This window comes from Nyctereutes procyonoides, unplaced genomic scaffold (genome assembly GCF_905146905.1).
Source record: "Nyctereutes procyonoides isolate TBG_1078 unplaced genomic scaffold, NYPRO_anot_genome, whole genome shotgun sequence".
In the NCBI taxonomy this organism is placed as follows: Eukaryota; Metazoa; Chordata; class Mammalia; order Carnivora; family Canidae; genus Nyctereutes; species Nyctereutes procyonoides.
In genome coordinates this window covers 18,530,181-18,554,458 of record NW_026575024.1, presented here as the reverse complement: position 1 = coordinate 18,554,458, position 24,278 = coordinate 18,530,181, and the positions used below count along the sequence as shown (strand labels likewise).

The window sequence follows — 24,278 nt, the reverse complement described above, 5'->3', positions numbered from 1 at the left end:
GGCCCCGCCCCGCCCGTCTGGGTGGAGGGGCGCCCTGGGGCGAGGGGCGGGGAGGAGGCGGGGTCTTCCCGGGGGGTGGAGCCCGGGCGGATTGGGGCCTGCAGACACCCGCCTCGGCTCGTGGAAGGGGCGGAGCCGGGGCCTCACCCGCTCCTAGAGGACACGGAAGCTCCCCCTGAGCGCGGGGCCGGGGACACTTGGCGCCGATCCCGTGCACTCAGGCGGCGGCTCCGGGACCCGGAGGTCCAGTGGGCAGCTCCCCAGGTAGGGTGAGCCCCGGCCTGACAGGAGGTGCCCCTCCCGCCGCCCGCCCCGCCCGTCTGTCCTGCCATCTGACCCACGCTTCTTCCTGTCCGCGGGCCTGAGCCCGTCCCTGCGCATCGGAAGGCAGCTCGGGGGTGGAGGGCCCCGTCTCCCTTTGCCCTTCTCCCTGGCCCAGCCGCTGCGGGACCGCGGACATCCAAAATACGGGATCAGGAGAGGAGATGCCAAAACCTCTCAGGGGAGGCTGGCCCAGCTTCACCCCCGCCAGGCTTTGTGACCTTGGCTGGAAAAGGAGAGGGAGGTCACCCACCCTTTCTGGTACTGAGTATCCTGTGTGGCAAAGTAGGGTCTGACCCTTGCCCGCCCTGCAGAGACGGGGTGAGTCAGACATAGTCGCTGTGAAGACTGTTGGGGAGCCAGGGTGGAGCTTTCCCCCTTCCAGGGCTGTAGGAATGGTTATCTTCCTGCTTCTTCTGGTCGCAGGTGATGAGCTATACCTTCACCCTTCCCCGAATCTGGGAGCCCAGAGAGGCTGAGAGCTCAGGCCCCGGGCAACTTGTTCTGGCTGCCCTGTGGTGGAGCTGTGTGCTGGCCTAGGAGGCCTATGGGTCTTCCCAAAGTGGGCTCTGAGGCTTGGGCACCCTGTGAGTCCTCCCCAGAGTCCATGTGCTCACTTTGCCAACAGTGGGCCACCATCATGCAGGGCCTCAAATGATACTTAAAGAAATCTAACCTCTCGACAGTGGGCAGGGGGAGTGCATTGCAGCCTGACCTGTGGTGCCCTCAGGACCAGCCTGGGTGACTGGGGCTGTCACAGTGCTAAAAAAAGATGCTGCTGTTCATAGGTGACATATATGGACGTTTACTGTGTGCCACTGCTTTGCATGAATTATCTCATTAATTACTCACGTGTCCCCTATCCCCATTTCAGAGGCTGAAACCGAAGCTCAGAGAGGTGAAGTGACTTGCCCAAGGTCATAGCGTAAGTTTCAGGGAGGGAATTAGAACCCAGACAGTCTGGTATCTTAGCCACAGTGTCCTGTTGCCATCCAGGATCTGGGCATCTGGTAGCAACACCTTGACCTAGGACAGCATGAAGAGCAGGAAATTCAGACGACTTGGGAGGGAGGGATCCCATGGGTCCTGAGAGGAATTCAGCTGGCCTGGGTCCCTGGGGGAGAGATGAAGTGTTGATTTTAAACATGTTAGTTTGGAGGGAAGGTTGGTATAAGGGAGCCAAGTAGAGCTCCCTTCTGGAGAAGACCAAAGAAGCAGAGCTGGGTCCTGGGGGAGGGCAGATGCCTTCAGAGATGGGTGCAGATAGAAGAGGGGAGCCCAGGACTTAGCTCACAGGAATCTCCCCAAATACTGGACAGGCCGATGTGCAGGCCATCCCACATCGGAGGAGCAGGGGGAGGAAGGAATTCTAGGCTGAGGAGGGTTTGAGAAATTGGGGCCTTGTTTCATAAAGGAGAAACTGAGGCTAGCACATGACTTGCCTGAGGATGCCCCACGAGTGGATCAGAGTAGGACCTGGTGCCCCCCAGAGATGGTGTCATCTCTGCCATTCAGCCCTACTACCTCAGTGGCTCTCTACCAGGAGCAATTTTGTTCCCCAGGGGACATCTGACAATGTTTGGAGACAATTTGGTTGTCACAACTGAAGGGAGTGTAATACTGGTATCAGTGGGTGGAGACCAGGAATGCAGTCCCCCCCCCCCCAAAGCAAAAGATTATCCAGCCCCAAACGGCAATGATGCTGAAGTTGAGAAACTCTGTACTAGGTCAAGCCAAGCCTGTCACTACCCACCCCCCGAACCCAGTTCTTTGGCCCTCAGCAGGGCAGATAGCTCAGATCTGAGCCTCCACTTGGGCAGACCTTTGCCCCTACTCCTGGTCTGTCCCTCTCATGCTTGCTCCTTTTTTCCTGGAAACTTCTGGAGTCCTCTCTGCTTTTCCTGGGCACAGTGATCTAGAGCCCTGCCCATCATGTGTCCCGGTCTATCTTCCTAGACCTTTATTCACAGAATTGGGTGTGGTAGGGAGGGACCAAAGTGGAAATTTTTAACCTAGCACATAGCTGGTGCTTTGCAGGTAAAAATATTTATTGAATTTGAGTGATAGTTTCAGGGTCCAATAAGCTTCATTGTATCCCAAGTTTTCATTTTAGCAATTCTAATTGTTTGTGAAGCTCTGCATTTCGAACAAGCCCCCAGGTGATGCCGACACTGCTGGGCCACAGGCCACATTCTGAAGGCACTGCAGGGTTGTGCAAGAGGTGGGCTGGAGTGGCTGCTCTCCCTACAGACAACTGTGGTGTGGTTTGGGAACTATGGAGTAAAAGGAACCATGATATGGGGTCAGGAAACCAGGATACAAGTCATCACTCTCCCCTCCTCCCCGTCCATCTATGGCCTGTGGATAAGTCACTTAACTTCTTTGAGGAGTGGTCTTGCATGGAAGGTGGTCCTCCAGGGGTTCTGATGCAGGGTCTGAGAGATAGGAGTGCCCTGTGGAGGTGGAATGGCCTGGATACTGGCAGCCAGAGGGGCAGTAGGCCATTGGCCTGGCCAGCAGGGAAGGGGCAAAGAGCTGACACTGGTGGGGTGGGCAGCGTGCCAGCGTGGAAGCAGCTCTCATTATGGCCCTGGCTCTTCTCCACGGCTGCTACAACCTTCTGCTTCTGGCTTACCCAGCTCTGCCTAGTGTGGGAAAGCTGGAGAGACCGGTCTGGCTGGGGGAAGGAGGGGCAGCTTTGATGGGGTCAGGGGCCAGCCCAAGGCCTGAATGTGGGTCTCAGGGCCTGGCCAGCTGAGTCAAGGTCTCAGAAGTCGGGGTCAGGCCTGAGAACTATGGCCTAGAGACTCTGGAGTCAGTGGAGACACTATGGACCATGGATTTAATTCCCGCCTGTTCCAGGAAACTGGAAGGAGTTTGGTATTTGGAGCCATAAACTGGGAGGTCACTCTACCCCCAGCTATAGGAGATGCCCTCCTTCAAACATCTGACCCCAGGAATAGAGCTCGGCAGAGCCTTAGGTACCTGAGATACACCACCCCTGGTTCTCCACAGATCAGCCATGATGGCACAGCAAGGCCCCTTCCGACTCCTAAGACCAGGAAGCAGCAAGCCAGATGAACCCATTTCCCAGATGGAAGAACTGAGACTCTCTCCTCCCTACTTTCTGGGAAGAGATCAGCCTTTAGGGCTGTCACCCATTACCCAACAGAGCCCTGGGCCTAATATATCATGTGGCTGCCCCTCATCACATCAGGGAAGGGTGTTGACCTCCTCCTGTTCCCACAGTTGGGACAACCCAGTGGTTCACACTGATGGGTCTGCAGCTGCACAGGCCAGGGTTTGGATCGTGGCTTCTCTCCTTAGGAGCTGTGGTCCCGGGCAAATCATTCCATCTCAGCCTCAGCTGGCTTGTCTGTAAACAGTAATAATGACACCTGCCTGGCCAGCCTCGCCGGTTGTTGTGAAGATGCAATGAGCCCTGCCACTGAACACCATGGTCATCATCATTACTCATGGCATTGAGAGACGCGGGGCACCCAGATCACCTTACCTGGTGCTCTCATTTGACAGATGTGGAGATCGGCACCTGCAGAAGGACGGCAGCTGCCCGGGGGCCCCATAGTAGGCCGGCGGGCGAGCAGGGGCTAGAACCCACACCTGCAGCGCATCTCCCATCCTATAGCCGCTGCCCGTCTGCAAAGGCGCTCCCAGGGCCACACGCTGTAAGCCTGGGGACCTGGGGGTGGGCCGTCAGGCTGCGGAGCCCCCCCACTGAGGGAGCTGGGCCCGGCCTTCGTCCCAGCACTCGCTCCCTTTGCCAGCACCAGCCATGAACTACGTGGGGCAGCTGGCAGAGACGGTGTTTGGGACCATGAAGGACCTATACCGAGGCCTGAACCCGGCCACCCTGAGCGGTGGCATCGATGTGCTGGTGGTGCAGCAGGCGGACGGCTCCTTCCGCTGCTCGCCCTTCCACGTGCGCTTCGGCAAGCTGGGCGTCCTGCGGTCTCGGGAGAAGGTGGTGAGTGCTGCCCCGCCAGGGCCCGCTGCGGGTGGGCTCTTAAAGCCCAGGCAGTCACTGCAGTCCCTGGAGGGGACCAAGACCTCCCTCAGGTGGGGATCTGTCCTCTGGACAAGCTTCCATTCTTGTGCGCGCTCTTGGCAAGTTTTGGGTTGGTGTGGGGGTTTTGGTCCTAGAGGGCTCCCATTCCCCCTGGGAGGGGCACAGTGGGGCCGTCCCTGGTCCCGGGGCATCCAGCCTGGCTCCAGATTACTGAGACCTTACCTGTTTGTCCTTGGTTAGTCTCTTTACCTGTGCAAATGGACACACTCTCATCTACCTGGTGCTGGAGGGGTAATCTGGGAGAACGTGATAGGAGCTGATAACACTGTCACAGGGCCAGGGATGTGGGTGGCCCCCAAAAGGTTAGCTTCTCTCCCTTTGGAAAGCTGCACTGTCTTCTCTGGGCCCAGGTGAACACGACAGCTTTTTGTTAGCACTGAGGTCTGAAATATGAAAAGAGGTTCGATGGGTCCAAATCCCTTTCACATTGGGGCCACTGGGAACTTGCTGGAATCCTAACAGGGAAGTGTGAGCTTCTAGGGGACCGTATAGGTAGGTGGTGAAGAGCTGGGGCTGCGGACTCGGAATCTTTGGCTCACAGCCACACTTGGCCGCCTCCCAGTATATTACTTAACACCCCCGGGGTCTCAGTTTCCTGGTCTATAAAGTGGGGGTAGTGGTAGGAGCCACCACATGGTGTTGCTGGAAGTTAAATGGGAGAGTCCAGATAAAACTCTCCATTCAGTGCCTAGGAAATGGTCATTCGTACCCTTGTTTATGTAGTCAGCAGGCACTCTGGGGGTAGGGGACACAGCCGTGACAGGATGGTCATGTCTTGTTCTGATGGGGTGTGGCAGAGAGAAGAACAGAAACTAAGGCAGACACAAGAATACTGAGACAGTGGCACGTGCAAGAAAGCCCAGAGCGGCTGCCTGGGTGGCTCAGTCGGTTAACTGCCTGCCTTCAGCTCAGATCATGATCCCAGGGTCCTGGGATCAAGTTCTGCATCAGGCTCCCTGCTCAGCAAGGAGCCTGCTTCTCCCTCTCCCTCTGCCCCTCCCTCCTGTTCATGCTCTCTCTCTTTCAAATAAAGAAATAAAATCTTTTTAAAAAGCCCAGAGAATGGGGAGGTGGGTGTGTGTGTACAGAACTCAGTGAAGGCTCTCTGCAAAGGGAAATCTGAGCAGAGCCCCTGAGGGTGGGGAGCAGTGAGGCACGCCAGGGGCTGGGGATGGGGGGCAGGGAGGCCAGCAGACTAGACTGTGGGGTGAGAGGCAACGGCGGGGACTCTGTGCCCCCTCAACCCATTGCAGGTAGACATGGAGATCAATGGGGAGCCTGTGGACTTGCACATGAAGCTGGGGGACAGTGGGGAGGCCTTCTTCGTCCAGGAGCTGGAGAGTGATGATGTAAGTGCCTTGGGGCATCTGCTCCCCCCGCCATCCCCTGGGTAGGACCTTGGGCCCTGTCACCCACCCACCCACCCTTGGGAACACCCTGGCAGCAAGTTTGAAGTGGGGGGATGGGCTAGGGCTGGCACTCCCAACACGCTGTTGGAGCCTGGGTAGAATTGGGAGGAGGGCACCAAAAGCCGATTTCCTTCCCTGGGGAACGTGGGGGAAGGTTTCTCAGAAGAAGACACTGGAGCTGGGCCCCTGGGTGGCTTGAAAAGGAGGAGAGTGCTGCTGAATGGCTGTGGGGTCAAGGAGGGGGGAGGCTGGAAAGCATGAGGTGGATTGTTCTGGATCTGGTGCTGGCTCAGTGCAGTTAGAACACGGAAGCGTGAGGGTCAGGGATGAGGAGAAGGGTGTTTCCTAAGGGAGGCAAAACCCAACACAAGGCAGCAGAGGTGTTTAAACACTTTGAGTTTCACAGACTTTAAGTGGGCCCCTATTGTATGCAAGACACTGTGCAGTGGACTCAGATGAGGGAAGGGTCACCCCCGCCTCCAGGTGAGCCTGGGAGACAGACATATACACAGCAGATGATGAAATTATATGGTCATGGCAGTGAAGGGGGTTGGAACTGGGGCTGGGGATAGTTAGGGCAAGCTTCCTGGAGGAGGTGATGTCTGGCTGAGTGGTAAAGGGAAAGCAGGTGTGGGCAGAGGAGATGAGTAGCCAAGGCCCAGGGTTCTGCTTGGACAGTGTGGTTCGTGTAGCACCTCGGGCTGCTGTGAACTGCCAGGGGTACATGCAGCCCTAGGACTGGGGCTGCTTCATCTCTGTGAGGGAACGAGGATGCCAGTGGCAGCTGCAAGGCCATGCTGCTGCTGTCTCTGACCAGCCTCCGTGCCTGTTTCCTGGGCCCCCAAAGGAGCTCACACCTGGGCTCTGGGACCCCTGCAGGACTCAGAACGATTGGGTGGTGATGGTGCCCCCCACCCAGGCTGTACGCCCCTGGTCTCTTCCACAGGAACACGTGCCTCCCCGTCTCTGCACATCACCCATCCCTTGTGGGGCCCTGTCTGGGTTCCCCTCAGACTCCCAGCGGAGCACAGCCAGTGAGCCTGAGGCTCTCCCTGAGGAGGTGCCCTCCACAGGGCGGAAGAAGAAACTTCGCAGGAGGAAACCTAGGCGGAAGGAGGACACGGTGGCAGCCAATTCTAGTTCCGAGGAGCTGGAGACAGGCGCTGAGAGTGAGCTGTCCCTGCTGGAAAAGCCAAGGCCAGAACCCCCAGGGTGTGTGCCCACCAGGCAGGGGGCCAAGGTTGTGGGGATGCCAACCAGGGCCCAAGCACCACTTCTGCTGATGCTGTGTGACCCTGGGCAAGGGCCTTGATTTCTCTGGGCTTTACCTCCCCAAGCCCCTGACCACCCCGTGCCCTGTCTGGGATGCCCTGACTTATCGGTGACTCTCTATTTCCCTGCAGCCCCCCCAGCAGTGTCCAGTCAGAAGGGGAGTCCTCACCGCAAGCCAAAGACATCTACCCCTACTCTGATGGCGAGTGGGGTCCCCAGGCCAGGTGAGAATCTAGGTGGCCCATAGGCAGGACTCAAGTCCAAGATTTCAGAGTGTTTTCTATTTACATTTTCCTGATGAATAGTGACATAGAACATGTTTAACATGTTTACCAGCCATTTCTATGTCTCCTTTGCCAAGTGTTTATTCAAGTCTTTGCTCTTTTTTTTTTTTTTAAACTAGCCTGCCTCATTATTGTTGGTTTGTAGGAGTCCTTCATATATTTATACTTTCTGGGTCCAACACAGGCATAAATAGGTATTACAAATATTTTCTTTCCCCCCAGGCTGGGGGCATTGGGCAGTGGTGGGTGATAGGCTGGCTTGAGGGTCTCTAAGTCCTTGCTTCCTGCAGCCTCCTGCCAGGTGGGATGACATCCCCTAAGAGTGACTCAGAGCTGGAGCTGCGGACCCCTGAGCCCAGCCCTCCACGAGCTGAGTCCCATATACAGTGGGCCTGGGGGAGGCTGCCGAAGGTGAGTGAGGTGTTTCTGTGTGGGCCTCCCATCCCTGCCTTTCAGGGGCTCTGTGATCTTCTGCAGGGACCTGAGATGTGGACCCCCAAGGGGTTGTGGGGTGTAGGAGGCAGGACCTGCACTGGCTCACCCCCATCCTCTCACTTGTCTGACTGAAGGTGGCCAAAGCCGAGTGGCCCGAGTCCTCGAAGGTGGCTGATGGCAGTGCCGGGGCAGCCTCTCCTCTTCAGGGGAAGCCCAGCACCCCCTCCACTTCTGTGTCTGGCGTGGATCCTTCGGGACCCCTTATCCTGCCAGCAGGGACTGCTGCTGACCTTCCTCCTACTGATGGGGAGCCTCCTGCTCTGTTGGGTTCCCCTCTCCCCATTCCTGAGACCAAAGAAACCAAGACTCCGAGCCGCAGGGAGGCAGGCCTGCCTCTTCCTTCAAAATCATGGAGCTGGGCCAGCCTCGAGGACCCAGTTTCTGCTGGGAGGAAAGGTGAGTGATGGTTGGACCCTCCCAGGGTTTTTCCCTGGCCTCATGTTACCCACTGGGTGGACTTTCAAGCATGTTTTGAGCACCTACTGTGTGCCTGGCACCATGCATGTCACCAGGCCTCACGGGCTCGCAGTCGAGCAAGGGAGAGAGATGAAGGCATGCATAAACAGGGAAGAGCATGTCACGGGTGACACAGGACAGAATCATTGGTGGGGACGGAGGCTACTTAAATCACATGGACGGGGAAGGCCTCTCTGAGTGGGGGATGCGCGAGCTGAGATGCGAACGATGATAAAGTCCCAGCCAAGTGAGGATCAAGGGAAGAGAATCCTGGGTAGAAGGAAGAGCATGTGTCAGGGCCATGAAGTGGGAGGAAGGTTGTATGTCTAGGAAGGGAGGCAGCTGGTGTGTCTTGAGCAAGGCGGGGTTGGGGGAGGAAGCCAGCAAGATGAGCAGATGCTGGATCATTCCTGGCGTCGGAGCTGGGGTTTATCCTAAGAGTGTGGGAAGGTACTAGGACTCACTGTCCAAATCAGTAGCTGCTGGCCAAATATGGCTATGGAAAACTTGGTTAAAATTAGTTGAAATTAAATAACATATAAAATTGCATTTCTCCATCATACCACATTTTCAGCAATAGTGGCATGGGGCCAGCAGTACTGGACAGACAGGGGACATGTCTAGCATCCCAAAAAGTTCTATCAGACAGCGCTGCTTTTTGGTGTTCACTGACAAGGGGACACCTACTGCCCATGCTACTAAGCACATGTTGGCACTACAGGTGTCCCCTCTGCCCTCAGGCTCCATGAAGAGAAGCCAGCACCTGGGCCCCAGTGACATCTATCTGGATGACCTGCCCTCTCTGGATTCTGAGAATGCCGCCCTTTACTTCCCCCGGAGGTACTTGGGTACTGGGTGCCAGGGTGTCTTGGAATTAGGGTCCGTGGTGCCAGGGTCTGGCTCCCAAGGTCCTGAGAGGGGTGGGCCCCTCCTCCCAGCCTTGTTATATTCATATCACTGTTGGTCCCTCTGCTCCCAGTGACTGTGGACTGGGGCCCAGACGGTGGAGTGCGCCCAACAGCCAGAAGCACCTAGGAGACCCCAACCCAGAACAGGAGCCAGAACCCACTCTGGACATGGTAGACATGATAGAGCTGTCCCTGTGTGGTGGCCTAGCTGACAGCCGGGACATTTCCCTGGGTATGTCTGACCAAGGCTGGAGCCCTTCCAAGGGTTGGCACTGAGCCGCAGGGACCTGGGGAGGGCAGGAGGCCCCAAGAGTGGGGGGACGGGGGGCAGCAGAGGTGTTAGGCTAGGCTGGGCACCCTTGCTGTTCTCCTCCTTGTGGGGTCCCATGCAGCCAGCGAGGGCAGGGCCTTCCCAACTAAGAAGCAAACACTTAGCGCTCAGCTGTGACTTACCCTGTGAATCCGGGATGGTGAGTGCCTGGGGTGGGCACAACAGGTGCAAAACACACAGGTGGGGAGGAGCCCTGCTGGCTCCCAGACTCAACCTGCAGGAGGCCCCCCAGTGATAGAATGTGGGGGAGCCGGGTGGGGCTGGGGCAAAAGGTCACGTCAGACGTGTCAGCCTCACTCTGTACTCTCTGCTGTTGTGCCCAGAGAAGTTCAACCAGCACATCGTCTCCTACCAAGACCTCGTCCAAAACCCTGGCCTCCTGGAGCACCCAAACCTGGTGGTGAAAATCAATGAGAAGTGAGTACCAAGACTGAGCCGCTGGCAGCCCCGGGGTCACCCTGCCCTCCCCTGCCCCGTGGCTGCTGTAGCCCTGACTCCCTGTTCTGTCTCTCCAGGCATTATAACTGGGCTGTAGCTGCTCCCATGATCCTCTCCCTGCAAGCCTTCCAGAGAAACTTGCCCAAGGTAACGGTCTGGGGCTGACTGGCTATGAGACCCACTGTGACAGAGGCAACCCAGGTCCCCTGAAGCCCCGCCCTTCCCTGGCGTCCTGGTGTTGCTGAATCCTATCAGGGTTGGACTTGACTCCCAGGAGCTCAGGGCAAACCAGAGAGGGTAATAAGCTTCCGCAGGAGACTTTTAGATCTGAGAGACAAGGCTTGGGAGACCTTACCCTACCCTGAGCCCCTCTCTGGGCTGGGCTGCGGGCCCTTGCTTGCTTTATTGGCCTGCATCTGTTGAGTACCTACTGTGTGCTGGGCACAGGCTGGGGACAGTCATGTCGTCCTAGAAAGACGGTTAATCATAAGACAGCCAGATGAATATAAAATTCAGCCATGAGTATTGGGAGGGAGAGACTGGGGTGCTCTAAGAAGCAAAAACAGGGGTTTGCTGAGCAAGTGCCCCCTGGGCAGAGATCTGAAGGATGAGCCATCTGTAGGCAGATGAGGGGCAGGGAACAACATGTGCTGGTGCTCAGAGCTGGGAAGGAACCCAGCCTCTTCAGTCCCTCCCAGAACTTCACCCTCCCTAACCTGCATCTTCCCCTCCTACCCCACTGGGAGTGGTACAGGGCCCTAATCTGGCCCATTGTTCTTGGATTAATTAGACTTGCCCAAGAACATCACTAACCAGATGTTGTTGACAGTTGGTGCCTCCCTTTGGTGAGGCTCTGTCCTCTGGCTGGCCCTGGGTCTGAGCTAGGACCAGAGCCTGTGGGAAGGAGGAGGGTTACTCTCTTGCTAGGTTCTCCTCACCTCTCCCAGACGGATCTACCATCTGAGGCCCCTGGGAGACTCCCTCAGCCTGTTTCCAGATCAAGGGGGTATCCTGGCTGACCCACCTCCAGGTCATGTCCTCCCAACTTGGGTTCACCATTCTGTCTGTAGGAAGCTGATACATCTCCTGGGTGGGCCTCGGCCTAGGTTCTTCTGGCCTCCCCCAGGGACTGCCTCACTTGAATCTAATCAGCATCTTCCCAATGTCGTGTTGCCCCCATCAGGCAGTGGTGGTAACACACGGAGAGGGAGGCCATCCATGGGACAGAGTCACTGACCTTTGGGGTTGCCTATGTTGGTCTGGGAGATTGAGGGGAGTACTGGCTATAGACTGTTCTTCCTGTTACTTGGTGGTATCATGCAGAGAGTCCTAGATCCTGAGAAACTCCCAAAGCACTGTCTTCAGCTACTCTAGTAGGAATACTGGCCTACAGGATCTGGAGGCCAGGCCAAGGCTGGACCAGAGCTAGGGGGTCAAGGCTGGGGTAGAGTGGGGATGGGGGAGGGTTGACCAGAATGGCCCTTGGTCTCTGCACTTAGCTCCATGAATCATTGCTTGGAATCCCGGGATGGAGACAAAGATGCTTCCTCAGCCTCCAAATGTTGGCAGCACCTTGCTCTAGCGTCAGCCTCAGACTCCGGTTCATGGGGACAATGAAAGGTAGGTTTTTGTGGTGCAGGAAACAAATGCCACGGTCTTTATCTGCCCACAGAGCACCGTGGACAAACTGGAAAAGGAGAAGATGCCCCGGAAGGGTGGACGGTGGTGGTTTTCCTGGCGACGCAGGGACTTCTCGGCCCAGGAGGTAAAGGCTCATGGTCAAAGGGCATGGTCAAGCCCACGCAGGAGGTGGGGCTCACTGGATGTATGTTCTTCCTACAGCGCAGTGCCCAGACAGAGAAAACCACAGCCAGGGAGCAGCAGGGGTGAGCTGGACCTCTTGGCTGGAGCTCTGCAGCTGGAGCCAAGCCTCGGGAAGATCCCTGTGGGGGCAGGGTGGCACTAGCACCTCTCCCCCAGCTATAGTTCTTTGTCACTGCCCAGTGACTTCTGCACCCTTCCTTTTTCTTGAGAAATGTCCCCATTTCACAGATGGGGAAAACCGAGGCCTAGAGATACACCCAAAGTTCCACAGCTGGGAACTGGTGGAGCTAGAACAGTTGTCCAGACTCCTGGCCCAGACAAGGGACTGCTGTCTTAAGGAGGGGTGGGGCCTCCCCTTTTTGCCAAGGTTAGGCTGACTTTGTCTTATTCACCTCTCAAGAAATCAGTACACCCAAGCTTGGGTGGGTGATGGCCAAGAGCAGGTCAGCTAAAGCCAAAGCAGGTGGGATTTTGATTGTTAATGAACCCTAAGACGCACTGCTCGGTTTTACAGATAAACATCTCCAGGGCTATCTTGGCCATGCTCTGAGGGCCAGGAACACTGGGTCTTACCAGCTCCAGCTCTGCTGGCTTCTTGCTGGGTGTATACTGCTGGCCTGCATCCTTATGCCTGCTACCCCTCTCCAAATGGGCAGATCTGGGTTGGGGGGGAGGTTCTGATCCCCTGGGTAGTCTCTGGAGGGGCACGGCCAAGCCCTAGGTTCCTTGCGGCCTGGGCTCAGAGCTGAACATCCACTGGGAGTGTAGGGCGTTGGCTGGGGAAAGTGGCCTGAGAGCCGGGCTGCCTGCAGGGAGAAGACTGATGTCCTGAGTAGTGAGGATGATGCCCCAGAGAGCCCTGTGATCCTGGAGGCCCCGTCCCTGCCACCCTCACCTCCAGCCTACACTCCCACCTACAAGAAGTCTCTGCGCCTCTCCTCCAATCAGATCGTGAGTGTGTGGGGAGGTGCGTTTGGGCAGGGGGGTGAGGCTGAGATCATGGGTTCCCTGGAGCCTTAAGTTTACCAAAGCCCAGAATCCATCCCCTCGGCAGCCTCCCTAATAGCCTCTCCTTGACAACCTCCAGGGTCAGGGGCTTACTTCTTTAAGTGCCAACCCCTTTCTCTGTTGGATGCTCTTACTGGAAAAGCCTTCTCTGTTGTCTAAAGTATCTACCTGTGGTGGGTTGCTGGCTCTGGGTCAGCCCTTGGAGACCACGCTGAAGGAATCAAAGGCTGATGACAGTCCCTCAGATTTTGGCAGTCCCTGCCCCCACGTCCTGTCTTGGAGCTTAGTAACTGGCCCTTAAGTGTGGCTCTGTCGGGGAGGTGCCCAGGGGGGCCAGCCTGGTACAGAGCAGCTACCATCTATACTTGTGTGATACCCACTTTGGGGTCAACCAGGGCCCAATAGCCTTGGTCACTGTGAGTGGCTGAGAGCTGCCCTGATTCTTCTCTATGGAACAAGGACAGGACCAGGTCTCTCTTTGGAGGGATATCACAAGTACACTGGCCCCAGGCAGGAGACCACCTGTGAGGATCTCCAGAAGGTCCCTTCTAGGGAGTAGGGTGTCTCCCTGCCAGGAGCAGTGCCAGCCTTAGGGCTGACCTGAGAAACCTGGGTGGGACTTGTGGGCCAGACTTTGTCTGTGAGCTTCATCCCAAAGAGGCAGGAAGGGAGGTCAGGGCTCCTGTGTCTGGGCCTATGCAGGCCCCAGCCAGCGCCCTCTCACTCCTTCACTCCCAGAGGCCGCCCTCTACCCGTATGGATGTGTCTGTGTGTGGTTGTCTTGGGTGAATTCAGGCAGGCTCTCTGAGTTGGGAGGTAAGAGGGGAATGAGAGGCCTGTGGGGATCAAAGACCACGGTTTGGGGTGGTGGGTGGCAGACACACCAGGCTGTGGCAGGTCACAGCTTTCCCCCTTTGCCTGGCCCCAGCGGCGCCTGAACCTGCAAGAAGGTGCCAATGATGTGGTCTTCAGTGTGACCACCCAGTACCAGGGCACCTGCCGCTGCAGGGCCACCATCTATCTGTGGAAATGGGACGACAAGGTGGTCATCTCGGACATCGACGGGACCATTACCAAGTGAGGCCTGGTTGGCCAGGGGAGAGAGGGCGGGCCTGGGACTGGCCTCCTCTGTGCTGGGGGAAGGGGGACATCAAGAAAGGCCCTCCACCCCACTGTGCCATCCTGGGGGCTGGGGGTCGTGGAACATGAGGGCTACGTGGGGCTGCCTCGGAGTGACCCCTCTTCTGTGGCTCTAGGTCAGACGCTCTGGGCCACATTTTGCCGCAGCTGGGGAAAGACTGGACACACCAGGGCATCACCAGTCTCTACCACAAAATCCACCTGTGAGTGCCTGGGCTGGGGCAGGGCCCCAGGGAGGGAACAACAGGATGTCTTCTTAGGCCACCGTGGCCTTTGCCCCAGGAAGCCAGGCTTGGGGACCCACAAGGGAATAAACCCCGGGCACATCCCTGGATGGTCCTCCATTCTCCTGTGAAAGACTTGTCTCCTGTCATCTGGCATTTGAGTCTAACTGCTGGTCTTCATGCTGTAGGGGAGGCCTACAGACTGGCTCAAACCTTTGGCCATCCTGGTCCACCTGGGCCTCGGGATGCTGTCCAAGGCCCTCCTCTCTGGGACAGCAGCTCCTGAGGCCACCTCTCTCAGATGTTCTCGCTAAGTCCCCTCCTTGCAAAGACCTCTGGGTTTGAAGGCCAGAACCCTGGGGTTGGGCTGAGCTGGTGGAAGCCAAGGGGAGTAGGGCGGGGATGGGGAGTGGCTGGTCTCTGATGGCTCCGTGCCACTCCTCTCCCCCACCCCTAGAAATGGGTACAAGTTCCTGTACTGCTCGGCGCGGGCCATCGGCATGGCAGACCTCACCAAGGGTTACCTGCGCTGGGTGAGCGAGCGGGGCTTTGGCCTCCCCAAGGGCCCCATCCTGCTGTCTCCCAGCAGCCTCTTCTCTGCCCTTCACAGGTAACCACCCCTATGGGGTACAAGCCCAGGGGCCCTTGAGGGGAGTGACAGGCTCACTGCGGCTCAGGCCTGGCCAACATCAGGCCTTGCTGGGGTGTCAGTTGAGTCTGACCCCGAGTCACCTGACCCTACCATCCTCTGATTGCTGCCCCTCCTCGGTTCCCTTTCCTGCCCATGGCCCCGGCTGCTCCAGGGAGGTGATTGAGAAGAAACCAGAGGTGTTCAAAATTGCCTGCCTGAGTGACATCCAGCAGCTGTTCCTGCCCAACAGACAGCCCTTCTATGCTGCCTTCGGAAACAGGCCCAACGTGAGTGTGTCCCCTCCCCACCGGCTGGGCTGCCTCCTCCCTGTCTCCCAGCCCACCTGGATGTCCTGTCTGTCCCTCCCTGTTCTCCATAGGATGTCACTGCCTACCGGCAGGTGGGCCTCCCAGAATCTCGCATCTTCACGGTCAATCCCCGGGGAGAGCTCATTCAGGAACTTGTGAAGAACCACAAATCCACGTGAGGCCAGACCCTGCCATGTGTCCCCCGTACCCTCCCAAGTCTTCATGCCTCAGCCTCTCTCTGGGCCTTGATTGCACCCAGGGCTCCCAGGCAGGATGCAGTCTCTGCCTGCTGGGCTGGGGGCTGGGGCCTGGTGGCAGTGCAGGCTCACCGCTGACCCTGTTTGGCCCACAGGTACGAACGCCTAGGTGAGGTGGTTGAGCTCGTCTTCCCTCCTGTGGGCCGTGGCCCCAGCACAGACCTGGCCCACCCTGAATACAGCAACTTCTGCTACTGGCGGGAGCCACTGGTTCCTGTGGACCTCGATGCCCTGGCCTGAACCAGCCCCAGCCGCCCCCTCCTTCCTGGCCCAGAACTGATGGGGTGTTCCAGGGACCAGGAGCCAGTCCCCTGAAGAGGAGGAGGGGGCTGAGAGCTAGTTGGCAGCCACAGATGCCCTTCCTCCTCCCTGTCCTGTCTCTTGCCTTTGCCAGCTGATCTGCAGGAGTGGGGCAGCTGCCCCAGGCCTCAGCGTGGCTCTGGCTTGTAGCAATTAAATGATTGTCACTTGGGCCCTTGCAGGATTCTCCATGCTCTTGACCTGTCTGTCCCTGTCACCCTGTACATTGCCTCGACTCCTGATGGGACAGAGAGGTCTGTGAGGCTTAGAATCTATACGTACAGGAGAGGCTGGCTAAGCAGCATGGGGGCAGCGTGGACCATACCCTCTGCAGCCAGACCCTTCCCTAACCCTGGCCCCCCTCCCGCAGCCCTTGAGCAAGACTTCGCTGCTCTCCCCGGTACCCCAGTACCTCAACACCCCAACCCTGGATTCTCAGACATCAAGGGATGGGGGCATGACTGTGGCTCCCACCTGGCCTAGCCTGTACCTGGCTGCTGCTCCTGTTCCTCTGGGCACCGCCCCTGAGGACACAGCCTCAAACCTTGCCAGGACGGGTGGTGGTGACCTGCCCACTCTCCCTGGACTTTGCTGGTTGATTCAGGGCCCCTGTGGCTGCGGAGTGAGCTCTTGCCCAAGAGGCTGCAGGAAGCTGGGCTGGCAGCCCACTGCAGCCTTCCAGCCTACTGTCCTTGGGGAATAAAATTCCTTTAGACGAGCTAAAAGCTTTAATCCAGGCCGGCCCTCCCCCAACAGCACCACAGTGGAGGGATGAAACCAGAAGGCAGGGCTACAGAGACCTGAATGTAGCACAGGAGGGCCTGTGCTGCTGTGGGTAAACTGAGGCCAGGAGCCTCAGCAGAGCTGGGCATCAGGGTCTCTGGGAACTCTGCAGGCTGGATGAACCCTGCGTGTTCAAGTGGCGTCGTACTTGAATATCTCACCACCTAGTGAACTTCCAGGTGGGGCTGGGGTTTTGCTAGGATGCTGGAAACTAGGCCCTTCTCTCCCCTGGCCTCCTGTGCAGAGTCTGGCCTCAATTGGGCCATGGTGTCTACAAGGGCTACTCCGGAGAGAGGCCCTGACCTGGGGATGGGGACAGGGGCAGGCAGGATTTTCCCCCAATAGAGAGGAGTCGGGGGTATGGGGACCAGAGGCTATGAAGCATCTTTGGGAAAAAGAAGATAAATTGAGGAGGGTCTCTAAACACATGGTCTGGACCTGTCCTTTGCTCAGGGAATCTACAGCTGCCTAAGCCCTCACTTGAGGGGAGGGTCCAAAGGAATAAAAAGAACTCTCAGCTGAGTCTTTGTGTTTCTGTTCGGTCTGGAAGGACGGGGGTGGGGGGTGGAAATCTCTGGTCCTTGGTTCAGAAACTGTATCCACAAAGCTGCCAGGTGTGAGGACAGTGCCAGTGGGCGCCACCTTCCTGCAGAAACTGAGCCCGGATGGCTAGGGAGAGAGGTCAAGGGGACGAGGGAACCGGAAGCCTCCCCAGGCTGGGGGCTATTGCCCAGGGACAGAGGAAGATGTGGATAGGCCGCCATGTGGGACTGGACCTGCGGGCCTCTGTAGAGGTGATGACCCTGTATATCTGCAGAAGAGCAATGCAGACCGGACTGTGAGGTCCTTTAGGTCCGCCCTGGCCTTCAGGCATGATGTCCTTGCCTTGACCGTGATCCTGAATCGTCCAGTTGGTACGAGTGTTGATTTTCATGGCTGGGATAGTCCTATGGAGCTGGACCAAGGCTAGTCTTTCCGTGGCCTCTGAAGTGGCATCCATGCCGGCCAGGGAGAGGCTGGGAGGCACTGTTGGGCAAGGCTGGGCTCTGGAGGGACACCCCCAGGGTTGGTGAGATCCAGGGTTAGGTCCTCTCTGACCCGCCTAGTCGGCTTGCCGGGGCCGCACCTGCTCGGCCAGCTGGGCCCGGCAGTCCAGGAGGTCATCCCGGAGGCGGGCGATGTCCTGTGCGTGCTGAGCCAGCGTGCGATTCAGCTGGTCCACGTAGCCCCACAGGCCTTCCCTGGGCCCGAGTGACTCAGTGGGCAAGCTGTCCAGGCCCGCAGCCAGTAGGCCCAGCCTCCCACATGCACCCTCCACTTGAGCCACCCGCTGGTCAAAGTGGCCCACCACGTGCCGCAGTTCCTGGGCCGTGTCCTGGCAGCGGCTCAGCCCGCCGGCCACGTCGGCCATGCCAGCCTTGAGCCGCTCCAGCTCCCCCCTCAGGCTCAGGACCTGCCTGTGGCCAGCCTGCAGCCGAGAGCCTTGGCTGCTGACCTGTTCCTGGATGGCGTGAACCTCGGCCTCCACCTTGCGTTCCCGCTCGTCCAGGGACGAGTTGGCGGCCAAGAAGGCATCAGAGTACTGGCTGACGGAGTCGCTGAGGCCCGTGAGTGACCTGCTCACAGAGTTCAGGTTGACCTTGAGCAGAGTGATCTCGCCTTGAAGTGAGCTGCCCGTCGCTTCGGCCAGCTGCTCCTGGACCTCGGCCACGGTGCCGTTGAGCTGCCGGAGCAGGGCGGCGTGGCCGGCCACCTGGCGCAGGAGGGCCTCACTCCGGCTCTGCCAGGCCTTCACCTCCGCCGCCAGGTTGTCCAGGATGGCTGAGGTGGTGCTGGGGGCGCACGAGGTCTCCAGGGAAACCAGCCGCTGCTCCAACACCGCCAGCTCCGTCTGCACCAGGGGCCGGGCTGGCCTGCCCGGTGGGGGTGGCGCGCCGTGGTGGCTGAGCTCCGCGGCCAGCGCCGCCAGGCGCTCCTCTAGGCTCCGCACCCGCTCTTCCAGCGTGGTCCTGAAGCCCCCCGCCTCCCAGCCACCCTCCTCCATCCCCAGGCAGCAGCCTCGCACCCGGCCCTCCGTCCCATTGAGGGTCTCCAGGCCCTCCAGAAGCCCATCCACACCCCCCTCGAGCATGGCAGCAGAGAGCCGCTCGAGCTCATCCGTGGCGAGGGGGCCATGGCCCCTCTGAGCCTCAGCGACCGCCCGTAGGTTCCTCTCGAGGTTGTCCACGCGGGCACTGATCAAGGCCAGCCGGCTGCAGCAGCTGCTCCCGCCGGCCACGCTCAGACCCTGCAGCCTGGTCCCGAGCTGTGACAGCTCCCGGCGCAGGGCCAGCTCCCGGCCGTCCAGGCTCTGGTGCAGCCGCTGGCTGGCCGCCTGGCCCTCCTCGCACTGCTGCCGCACCTCCTGCACCCGCAGGTCGCACGTGCTCTGGACACCCTGCAGTCTCTGCTCGAAGCCATCCAGCAGGCTTCCCCAGAGGCGCTGCAGCCGCCGGTCCACGTACTCGTCCAGCAGCGCCAGGGAAGTGAGCGGAGACGGAGGGGCCTCCCGCAGCCGCTGGAGGTGAGCCTCGTGGCCGAGGGCCAGCCCGTGCACCTCGTCTAGCAGCTGCACCTTGGTCCGGAGCGTGTTGCTCACCTCTGTCACCTTGCTCAAGATCTCGTCGAGGGGGGGTGGGAGCGGCCCTCCAGCTCTGTCTCTGGGCTTCACAAACCCCTCAGAGATGACCCCGAAGCCCACGGGGGTGACTGGGGCCCTGGGACCTCCAGTCATCTTGTTGGGGTCCTCGTGGCTGGCCACCAGGCCACTGAGGGTACCATATGCTTGTGCCAGGCGCTGGACATCACCTTCTAGGCGTTCCAGCCGCTCACCGAACAGCCCTGGGCCTTTCCTTCCTGGGAAAGAGGAGGAGAGAACCCCAGGGGCATCACTGGCCTGCCTCCCTCAGCCTGTCCTGTTGCCAGGCCACTGGAGAGTTTCTGTTCTAAGCTGACCTTCCCACTGAGCATAGCTCTCTCAGCTTTGGGAAGGCCTCTGGGAGCTCTGCGTCAAGCCCAGCATGAGATGCGCCCTTCCCAGCCCTGCTGGAGCTCAGCCCACCTTGGTCAGCCCCCCCCCCCCCCGCTACCCCCAAGAAACCTGACCACCTGGTAGGGTCTCCACCGGCAAACTCACCATAGGGGCTGGGGGCCACTCTGCTAGAAGAAGGGGCCTGGGGCCCTGGGCCCAGTTGCCCTGAGGGAATCTGGGGCTCAGGCTCTGGCTGGGCTGGGGTGGCCCCGTGGTCCGTCAGGTGCTCGGGGCAGCCTTCTCCAGTGAGGCCAGGGCAGCACCGCCAGGCAAGGTCCGTCACTGTCTTGTAGCCAACCTTGTATCTGGGCCTGAGCACTGTTCGGTACCTGGGCCAGCGAGGGGAGAGGGCAGGGCCCTGTACCTGAGGACTGAGGCTCCTGCCTCCTGGCGTAAGAGCTGGATTATCTGCCCCCCTCCACACCGCCGCCAAAGCTTTTCTTTTTTCTGTGCACAAAGTGACAGGGCGGTGGGGAGGAGGCAGGCCTTGCAGAGGGTCAGAGAAAGGGTAAGGAGCAGGAGCAGGTGCAGGTGCAGGTGCAGCTCCACCCCATCCTGTTTGCTTGGAGAGAACACTAGCAGAGATTTAGCCCCAATGTCCCCAAGCCACTGGATCCCCCTGTAGCTCATACTGCCATCAGAAATTCCACTCTGCCTTTGGTGGTACGTCAAAGAATCTGGACACAGCCTCAGCCCCTTCCCTATGGGTGTGTGAGGGGATGCTGCCCCGGGGCCAGGGTGGGCAGCCCTTCTCAGTGAGCTGGGGCCACTCTTGGCTCTCATCGGTCCCCTTGGTTCTCTCCCCTCCTCCCTAGCCTACTCTGGTAACTCAGCTCTGGCCACCCAGGCTGGTGGGGTAGCACCTCAGATTCTAAGCACAGGTGGGAAGGCCCAGGGGCGCAGAGCAGGGCCCACCAGTGCCTCTCCTTCCCCTGCTCAGCCACATGCTTATTCACCCACTGACACACTGGAGCAAATGTGATTGTTTTCAGACATACATGTGAACCACTCCAAGTGCAGACCTGTGCATCACACCTGTGCAGCATCCTACGTATCCTCGCGCAGCCCCGTCTGTCTGGCCTGAGCCCCTGCAACCTGGCTGCCATCCCCACACCCTTGGCCTGCCTTCTCCACACCCCTCCCTGGGTCTTCCTGGGGTCCCTTTGGCATCCACCATTGTCAGTCTGACCCTCTTGCCCTCTCTGTTCACGTCTAACGCTCTTTGACTCTGCTGCTTCTTCCTTGCCTTGGTCTGGGTCTCTTCTGGGCACCCTCCCCTGGTCCCCCTGTGGGCCCTAATCTGAGCCTGCCGTGTCACCTCCCTGGCCCCCTCCAATCAGCCTGCATGGAAGCTGAGGGAATAAGCTCTTCGGAGTCCAAGGAGTTACAACCCCGGGTGGCACTGGCTGCAGCCCTGGGAGGAAGGCAGGCCTGGGGCTTGTGCCCAACAGTCCCGGGTGGATGCGATGGGGATGCACTCACATGATTGTCCCCGGGCACTTCGGCCCCCATCCACACTGTCGGTATTCGGCCTTCACGTAGCTGTCTGCTCCCTCCTGTAGGACACAGGTCACATTCCTGTGCACCACGTAGGCACAGAGGGCCCTGCAAGGGGAACGGCATCCTTGGAATATCTGGCCTGAGCCAGGCCCATTGAGGCTCCTATATCTGCCTTCCCCATCTATGGGCCTCCCCAGGGGACAGACACCCAGATCCGCATCTCTCTTGTGTCTCTTCTCCTTGTTCCTGGGAGCTAGGACCAGACCTAGGGTCTAGACTCATGGCTGGTTGGTCTGATCCCAGGCTTCCCAGTGGGTTGGTTACTGGGCTAAGCACCGTAGTGAGCCAGGAGCAGCCCTTCCTGTGGTCTGACCTCCGCCCTTCTTACCTGGAGAAAGAGGCCCACCCTGGATTCCTCAACAAGGGCCTTGGCACATTCTCACCCTCCTCCAACTCCTTCACTGGCTCTCAGCTCTTTCTTGGCATTTAAGGCTTCTGAGATCCCAACTTTGTGCTTGACTACCTTTGAGACCACACTTCTCATCCCCCCATCCCCTGACTCCCTGGGAAACGCATGCCACCTTGCAGCTCCCGGCCCGCATCTTTGCTCTGGTTTCTCATTCTCTGATCACTTCTTGTGCGGCCTTCTCCAGGAAGCCTGCTCTGATATGCCAGGCCCACTGAGTGTCAGCCAAGGGCTGAGCGCGCTCCTACAGTAGAAGTCAGCCAGCACCCGAGGTGGAGCCCCTAACTCACCTGACCCGGCCGTTCCCCAGCCACTTGTTACTGGAAGCCGGAGGCTGAGGCCGGGGCCAGGGCAGGAGCCACACTCACAGGGTACAAGGGCCTGGGAGGTGGCGCCTGGCATAAGCCAGCCACTCGCGGGCTGCTGTTGGGCTCTGGAGCCGAGCGCGGGCCCAGGACCCAGGCACCCCCACCAGTTCTGTGGCCCAGACGCGCCGGGGCTTCCAAGGGGGGGCTGGGATCAGGCTGCGGGCGCTGGGCTCCATCACCTACCTGGCGGGGCCGGGGCGAGGAGGGGCGGCCGGCCCTCCCTCCCTCCCTCCGTCCCTCCCTCCCTCCACCTGGTCCCCGCGCCGGGCGTCTGCACACAGCGCAGCTGGAAAATGTTACTCGCTGGAAAGGCTTCCGCGGGCACTGCCAGGTTCCAGCCGCCGCGCCAGGCCCCCTTTCTCGCCAGCCCCGCGGCCTCCCGGGGCGTGGGGCGCCCGCGCTCGGCCCCGGGCGCCGGTGCTCTCCGCGGGCCCGCGCGCGGTCGGGGCAGGTGGGAGCGCCGCCCGGGCCCCCGCCCTCCCGCCTCCCGCCCCCGCCCCGGCGCGGCCCGCGCTTACTTGTGCGGCCCCGGGCGCAGCCGCGGGCGCCATCCGGTCGTGTAGAGGCTGTAGCGGGGGGCGCCCGGCGGCGCGGGCCGCGCGAGCAGCGGGGTGCCCTTGGCCTGCGCCCCCGACAGCAGCGCGGCGACGGCGCACAGCCACACCGGCAGGCGGCGGCCCATCGCGGCCCGCGGCTGTCCACCTGGCCCCGCGGGCGGGGGGGGTGCCCGGTCCGGCCGCCGCGCGCGCTCCCCGGAGCTCGCTGGCCCGGCCGCCTGGCGCTTCGCGGCCGCTGGTCCCGCGGAGTGGCCGGCGCTGCTCGCGCCTGGGGCCGCCGAGGGAGGCGGGAGGCGGGCTCTGCGCGGATTAGCATAAAGTTGGGGCCGCGCCGCTCGCCTCCGCCGGCCCCCTGCCGGCCGCCGGCCCCCGCCCCAGCTCGGCGCCGACGCCCGAGGGGCCGCCCGCCAGCGGGAGGTGCAGGAGGGAGAGCCCCGGGGGGCGGGGCGCAGCCGGTCCACCCGGCCGCCGCGAGAGGGGGCGCTCTCGGAACGGCCCTCCCGCGGCGCACGCGGGCTCCAAGCCGTGCCAGCTGCGAGACCAGGCCCGGGCTCTGGAGTTGACACCACCGTGCTTGGGCGCGCCCGCGCCACACCTCTGCAGCCGCCGCCTTGGAACAGGCCCCGGAGGGCCCCTGTCGGCTAGCTGCGCCTGCTCGCACCGCCGGCGGAGGTGACCAGGGCAGCTGAGAACCAACTGTGCTGAGCCCTCCCCGGGGTGGGGGGCGCCCCCCAACCTCTCCCTGCTCACCAGCCCTCCGTCGGTGGCCAGGCCGTCCCTCTGGTTCTCCGTCTCTTTTAGGTACAGGCTGCCCGGAGCGCCAGACACCCGTCACCGGTCCGTCACCTCTCCAGCCCCGCAGCAGAGGCTCTGCTCGTCCTTGTGTAACTAAAGCACTTAGCCCGCTGGACCACGGCACACTGGCTTTGTATTAGCCACCCGTCAAGATGGTCAAAGACAACCTTCAGGTGTTTCTCACCAGGAGGTGCTGTTGAGAAAGGCTTCAGTTGTGTTTCCCAAGCTTGGGACATTGACTCTTGGACCCCAAGAGCTGGCCTTGAGGGTCATTCTCATTCGACATCATCTTGTTGGCTTTCTAACCTGCAAAGAGCTTCTTGAATCCCGATTCTGTTATCCCACGGGGTGGCATCTTTTCCTGGCTTTGTCTCATCTGCACAGGTGACCAAAGCCTTCTGTCTTTACCCAACTAGGTGACTGGTGTGTGGAAGTCAAAGAACTCTTGACTCCTGGAGAGGCCTTCCTCCAACCTGAGATGTAAATCCACACACTCTTGGTAGAGTGATGATATAAGGATGCCAGAGGGGGACAGCTCTGAGATGTACATCTGTGCCCCCTGCCCATTCCCAGCCATAGTGGCTTGCGGGTCCCTGAGGGGAGAAGCAGACACCTGACCAAAGTGGGCTGACTGAGTGTTCCCCTTGGAACACAGGCTGAGGGGACTCAGCTTCCAGGAGGGGAATTGCCTGGTATATTTGTTTCCTAGGGCTGCTGTACCAAATTATCCCAAACTTGGTGGCTTGAGACAACAGAAATTTACTCTCCCCCAGGTCTGGAGTCTAGAAGTCTGAAATCAAGATTGTCAACAGGGCCACACTCCCTCCAGACTCTAAGGAGAATTCTTTGCCTTTTTCAGCTTCTTCTGGCTCCATGCATTCCTTGGCGTGGAGCCACATCACTGCATCATCTGCTTTGTCTTCACAAGGCCTTCTAACTTGTGTCTCTGTGTTCTCTCCTCTTCTTATAAGGACACCAGTCAGGAGATCCCTGGGTGGCGCAGCAGTTTGGCGCCTGCCTTTGGCCCAGGGCGCGATCCTGGAGAC

The 24,278-nt window shown here is 59.7% G+C and overlaps 2 protein-coding genes across 7 annotated transcripts; one reads left to right on the top strand and one right to left on the bottom strand.

Annotated features, from left to right (window-relative positions):
• The first annotated feature begins 141 nt into the window (after positions 1–141).
• LPIN3 (lipin 3) lies at positions 142–16,998 on the top strand. Of its 6 annotated transcripts, XM_055301487.1 has the most exons (22): positions 142–264; positions 1,196–1,246; positions 3,856–4,007; positions 4,107–4,306; positions 5,662–5,757; positions 6,764–7,029; positions 7,221–7,313; positions 7,664–7,784; positions 7,943–8,264; positions 9,065–9,164; positions 9,304–9,464; positions 9,887–9,980; positions 10,079–10,148; positions 11,674–11,766; positions 11,844–11,887; positions 12,638–12,776; positions 13,762–13,910; positions 14,090–14,176; positions 14,655–14,807; positions 15,001–15,115; positions 15,208–15,311; positions 15,489–16,998. In XM_055301487.1, the coding sequence occupies exons 4-22, from the start codon at positions 4,115–4,117 to the stop codon at positions 15,631–15,633; spliced, it is 2,544 nt and encodes an 847-aa protein (XP_055157462.1). In that variant the 5' UTR covers positions 142–264; positions 1,196–1,246; positions 3,856–4,007; positions 4,107–4,114; the 3' UTR covers positions 15,634–16,998. The 6 variants fall into 6 exon arrangements, with proteins under 6 accessions (XP_055157462.1, XP_055157474.1, XP_055157456.1 ...); XM_055301499.1 differs by lacking the exon at positions 1,196–1,246 and having other exon boundaries at positions 6,764–7,014; XM_055301481.1 differs by lacking the exon at positions 1,196–1,246.
• Positions 16,999–17,103: 105 nt separating this feature from the next.
• On the bottom strand, positions 17,104–22,823 carry EMILIN3 (elastin microfibril interfacer 3). Its single transcript, XM_055301510.1, has 4 exons — positions 22,399–22,823; positions 21,029–21,151; positions 19,652–19,875; positions 17,104–19,371 (listed from the first exon to the last, which is right to left on the bottom strand). Exons 1-4 carry the CDS (start codon positions 22,560–22,562, stop codon positions 17,579–17,581), a joined length of 2,304 nt encoding a protein of 767 aa, XP_055157485.1. The 5' UTR covers positions 22,563–22,823; the 3' UTR covers positions 17,104–17,578.
• Positions 22,824–24,278: the final 1,455 nt, after the last annotated feature.

What these genes read in the sequence shown, in the direction of transcription:
- EMILIN3 (XM_055301510.1), bottom strand. Translation starts at nt 22,562, where the DNA reads ATGGGCCGCCGCCTGCCGGTGTGGCTGTGCGCCGTCGCCGCGCTGCTG. An exon ending in CTGCGCCCGGGGCCGCACAA is followed by an intron (nt 21,152 to 22,398) that starts GTAAGCGCGGGC and finishes TTCCCCTTGCAG; the next exon opens with GGCCCTCTGTGCCTACGTGG. An exon ending in AAGTGCCCGGGGACAATCAT is followed by an intron (nt 19,876 to 21,028) that starts GTGAGTGCATCC and finishes TCGCTGGCCCAG; the next exon opens with GTACCGAACAGTGCTCAGGC.
- LPIN3 (XM_055301481.1), top strand. Translation starts at nt 4,115, where the DNA reads ATGAACTACGTGGGGCAGCTGGCAGAGACGGTGTTTGGGACCATGAAG. An exon ending in CCAAGGCCAGAACCCCCAGG is followed by an intron (nt 7,030 to 7,220) that starts GTGTGTGCCCAC and finishes ATTTCCCTGCAG; the next exon opens with CCCCCCCAGCAGTGTCCAGT. An exon ending in ATCGACGGGACCATTACCAA is followed by an intron (nt 13,911 to 14,089) that starts GTGAGGCCTGGT and finishes CTGTGGCTCTAG; the next exon opens with GTCAGACGCTCTGGGCCACA.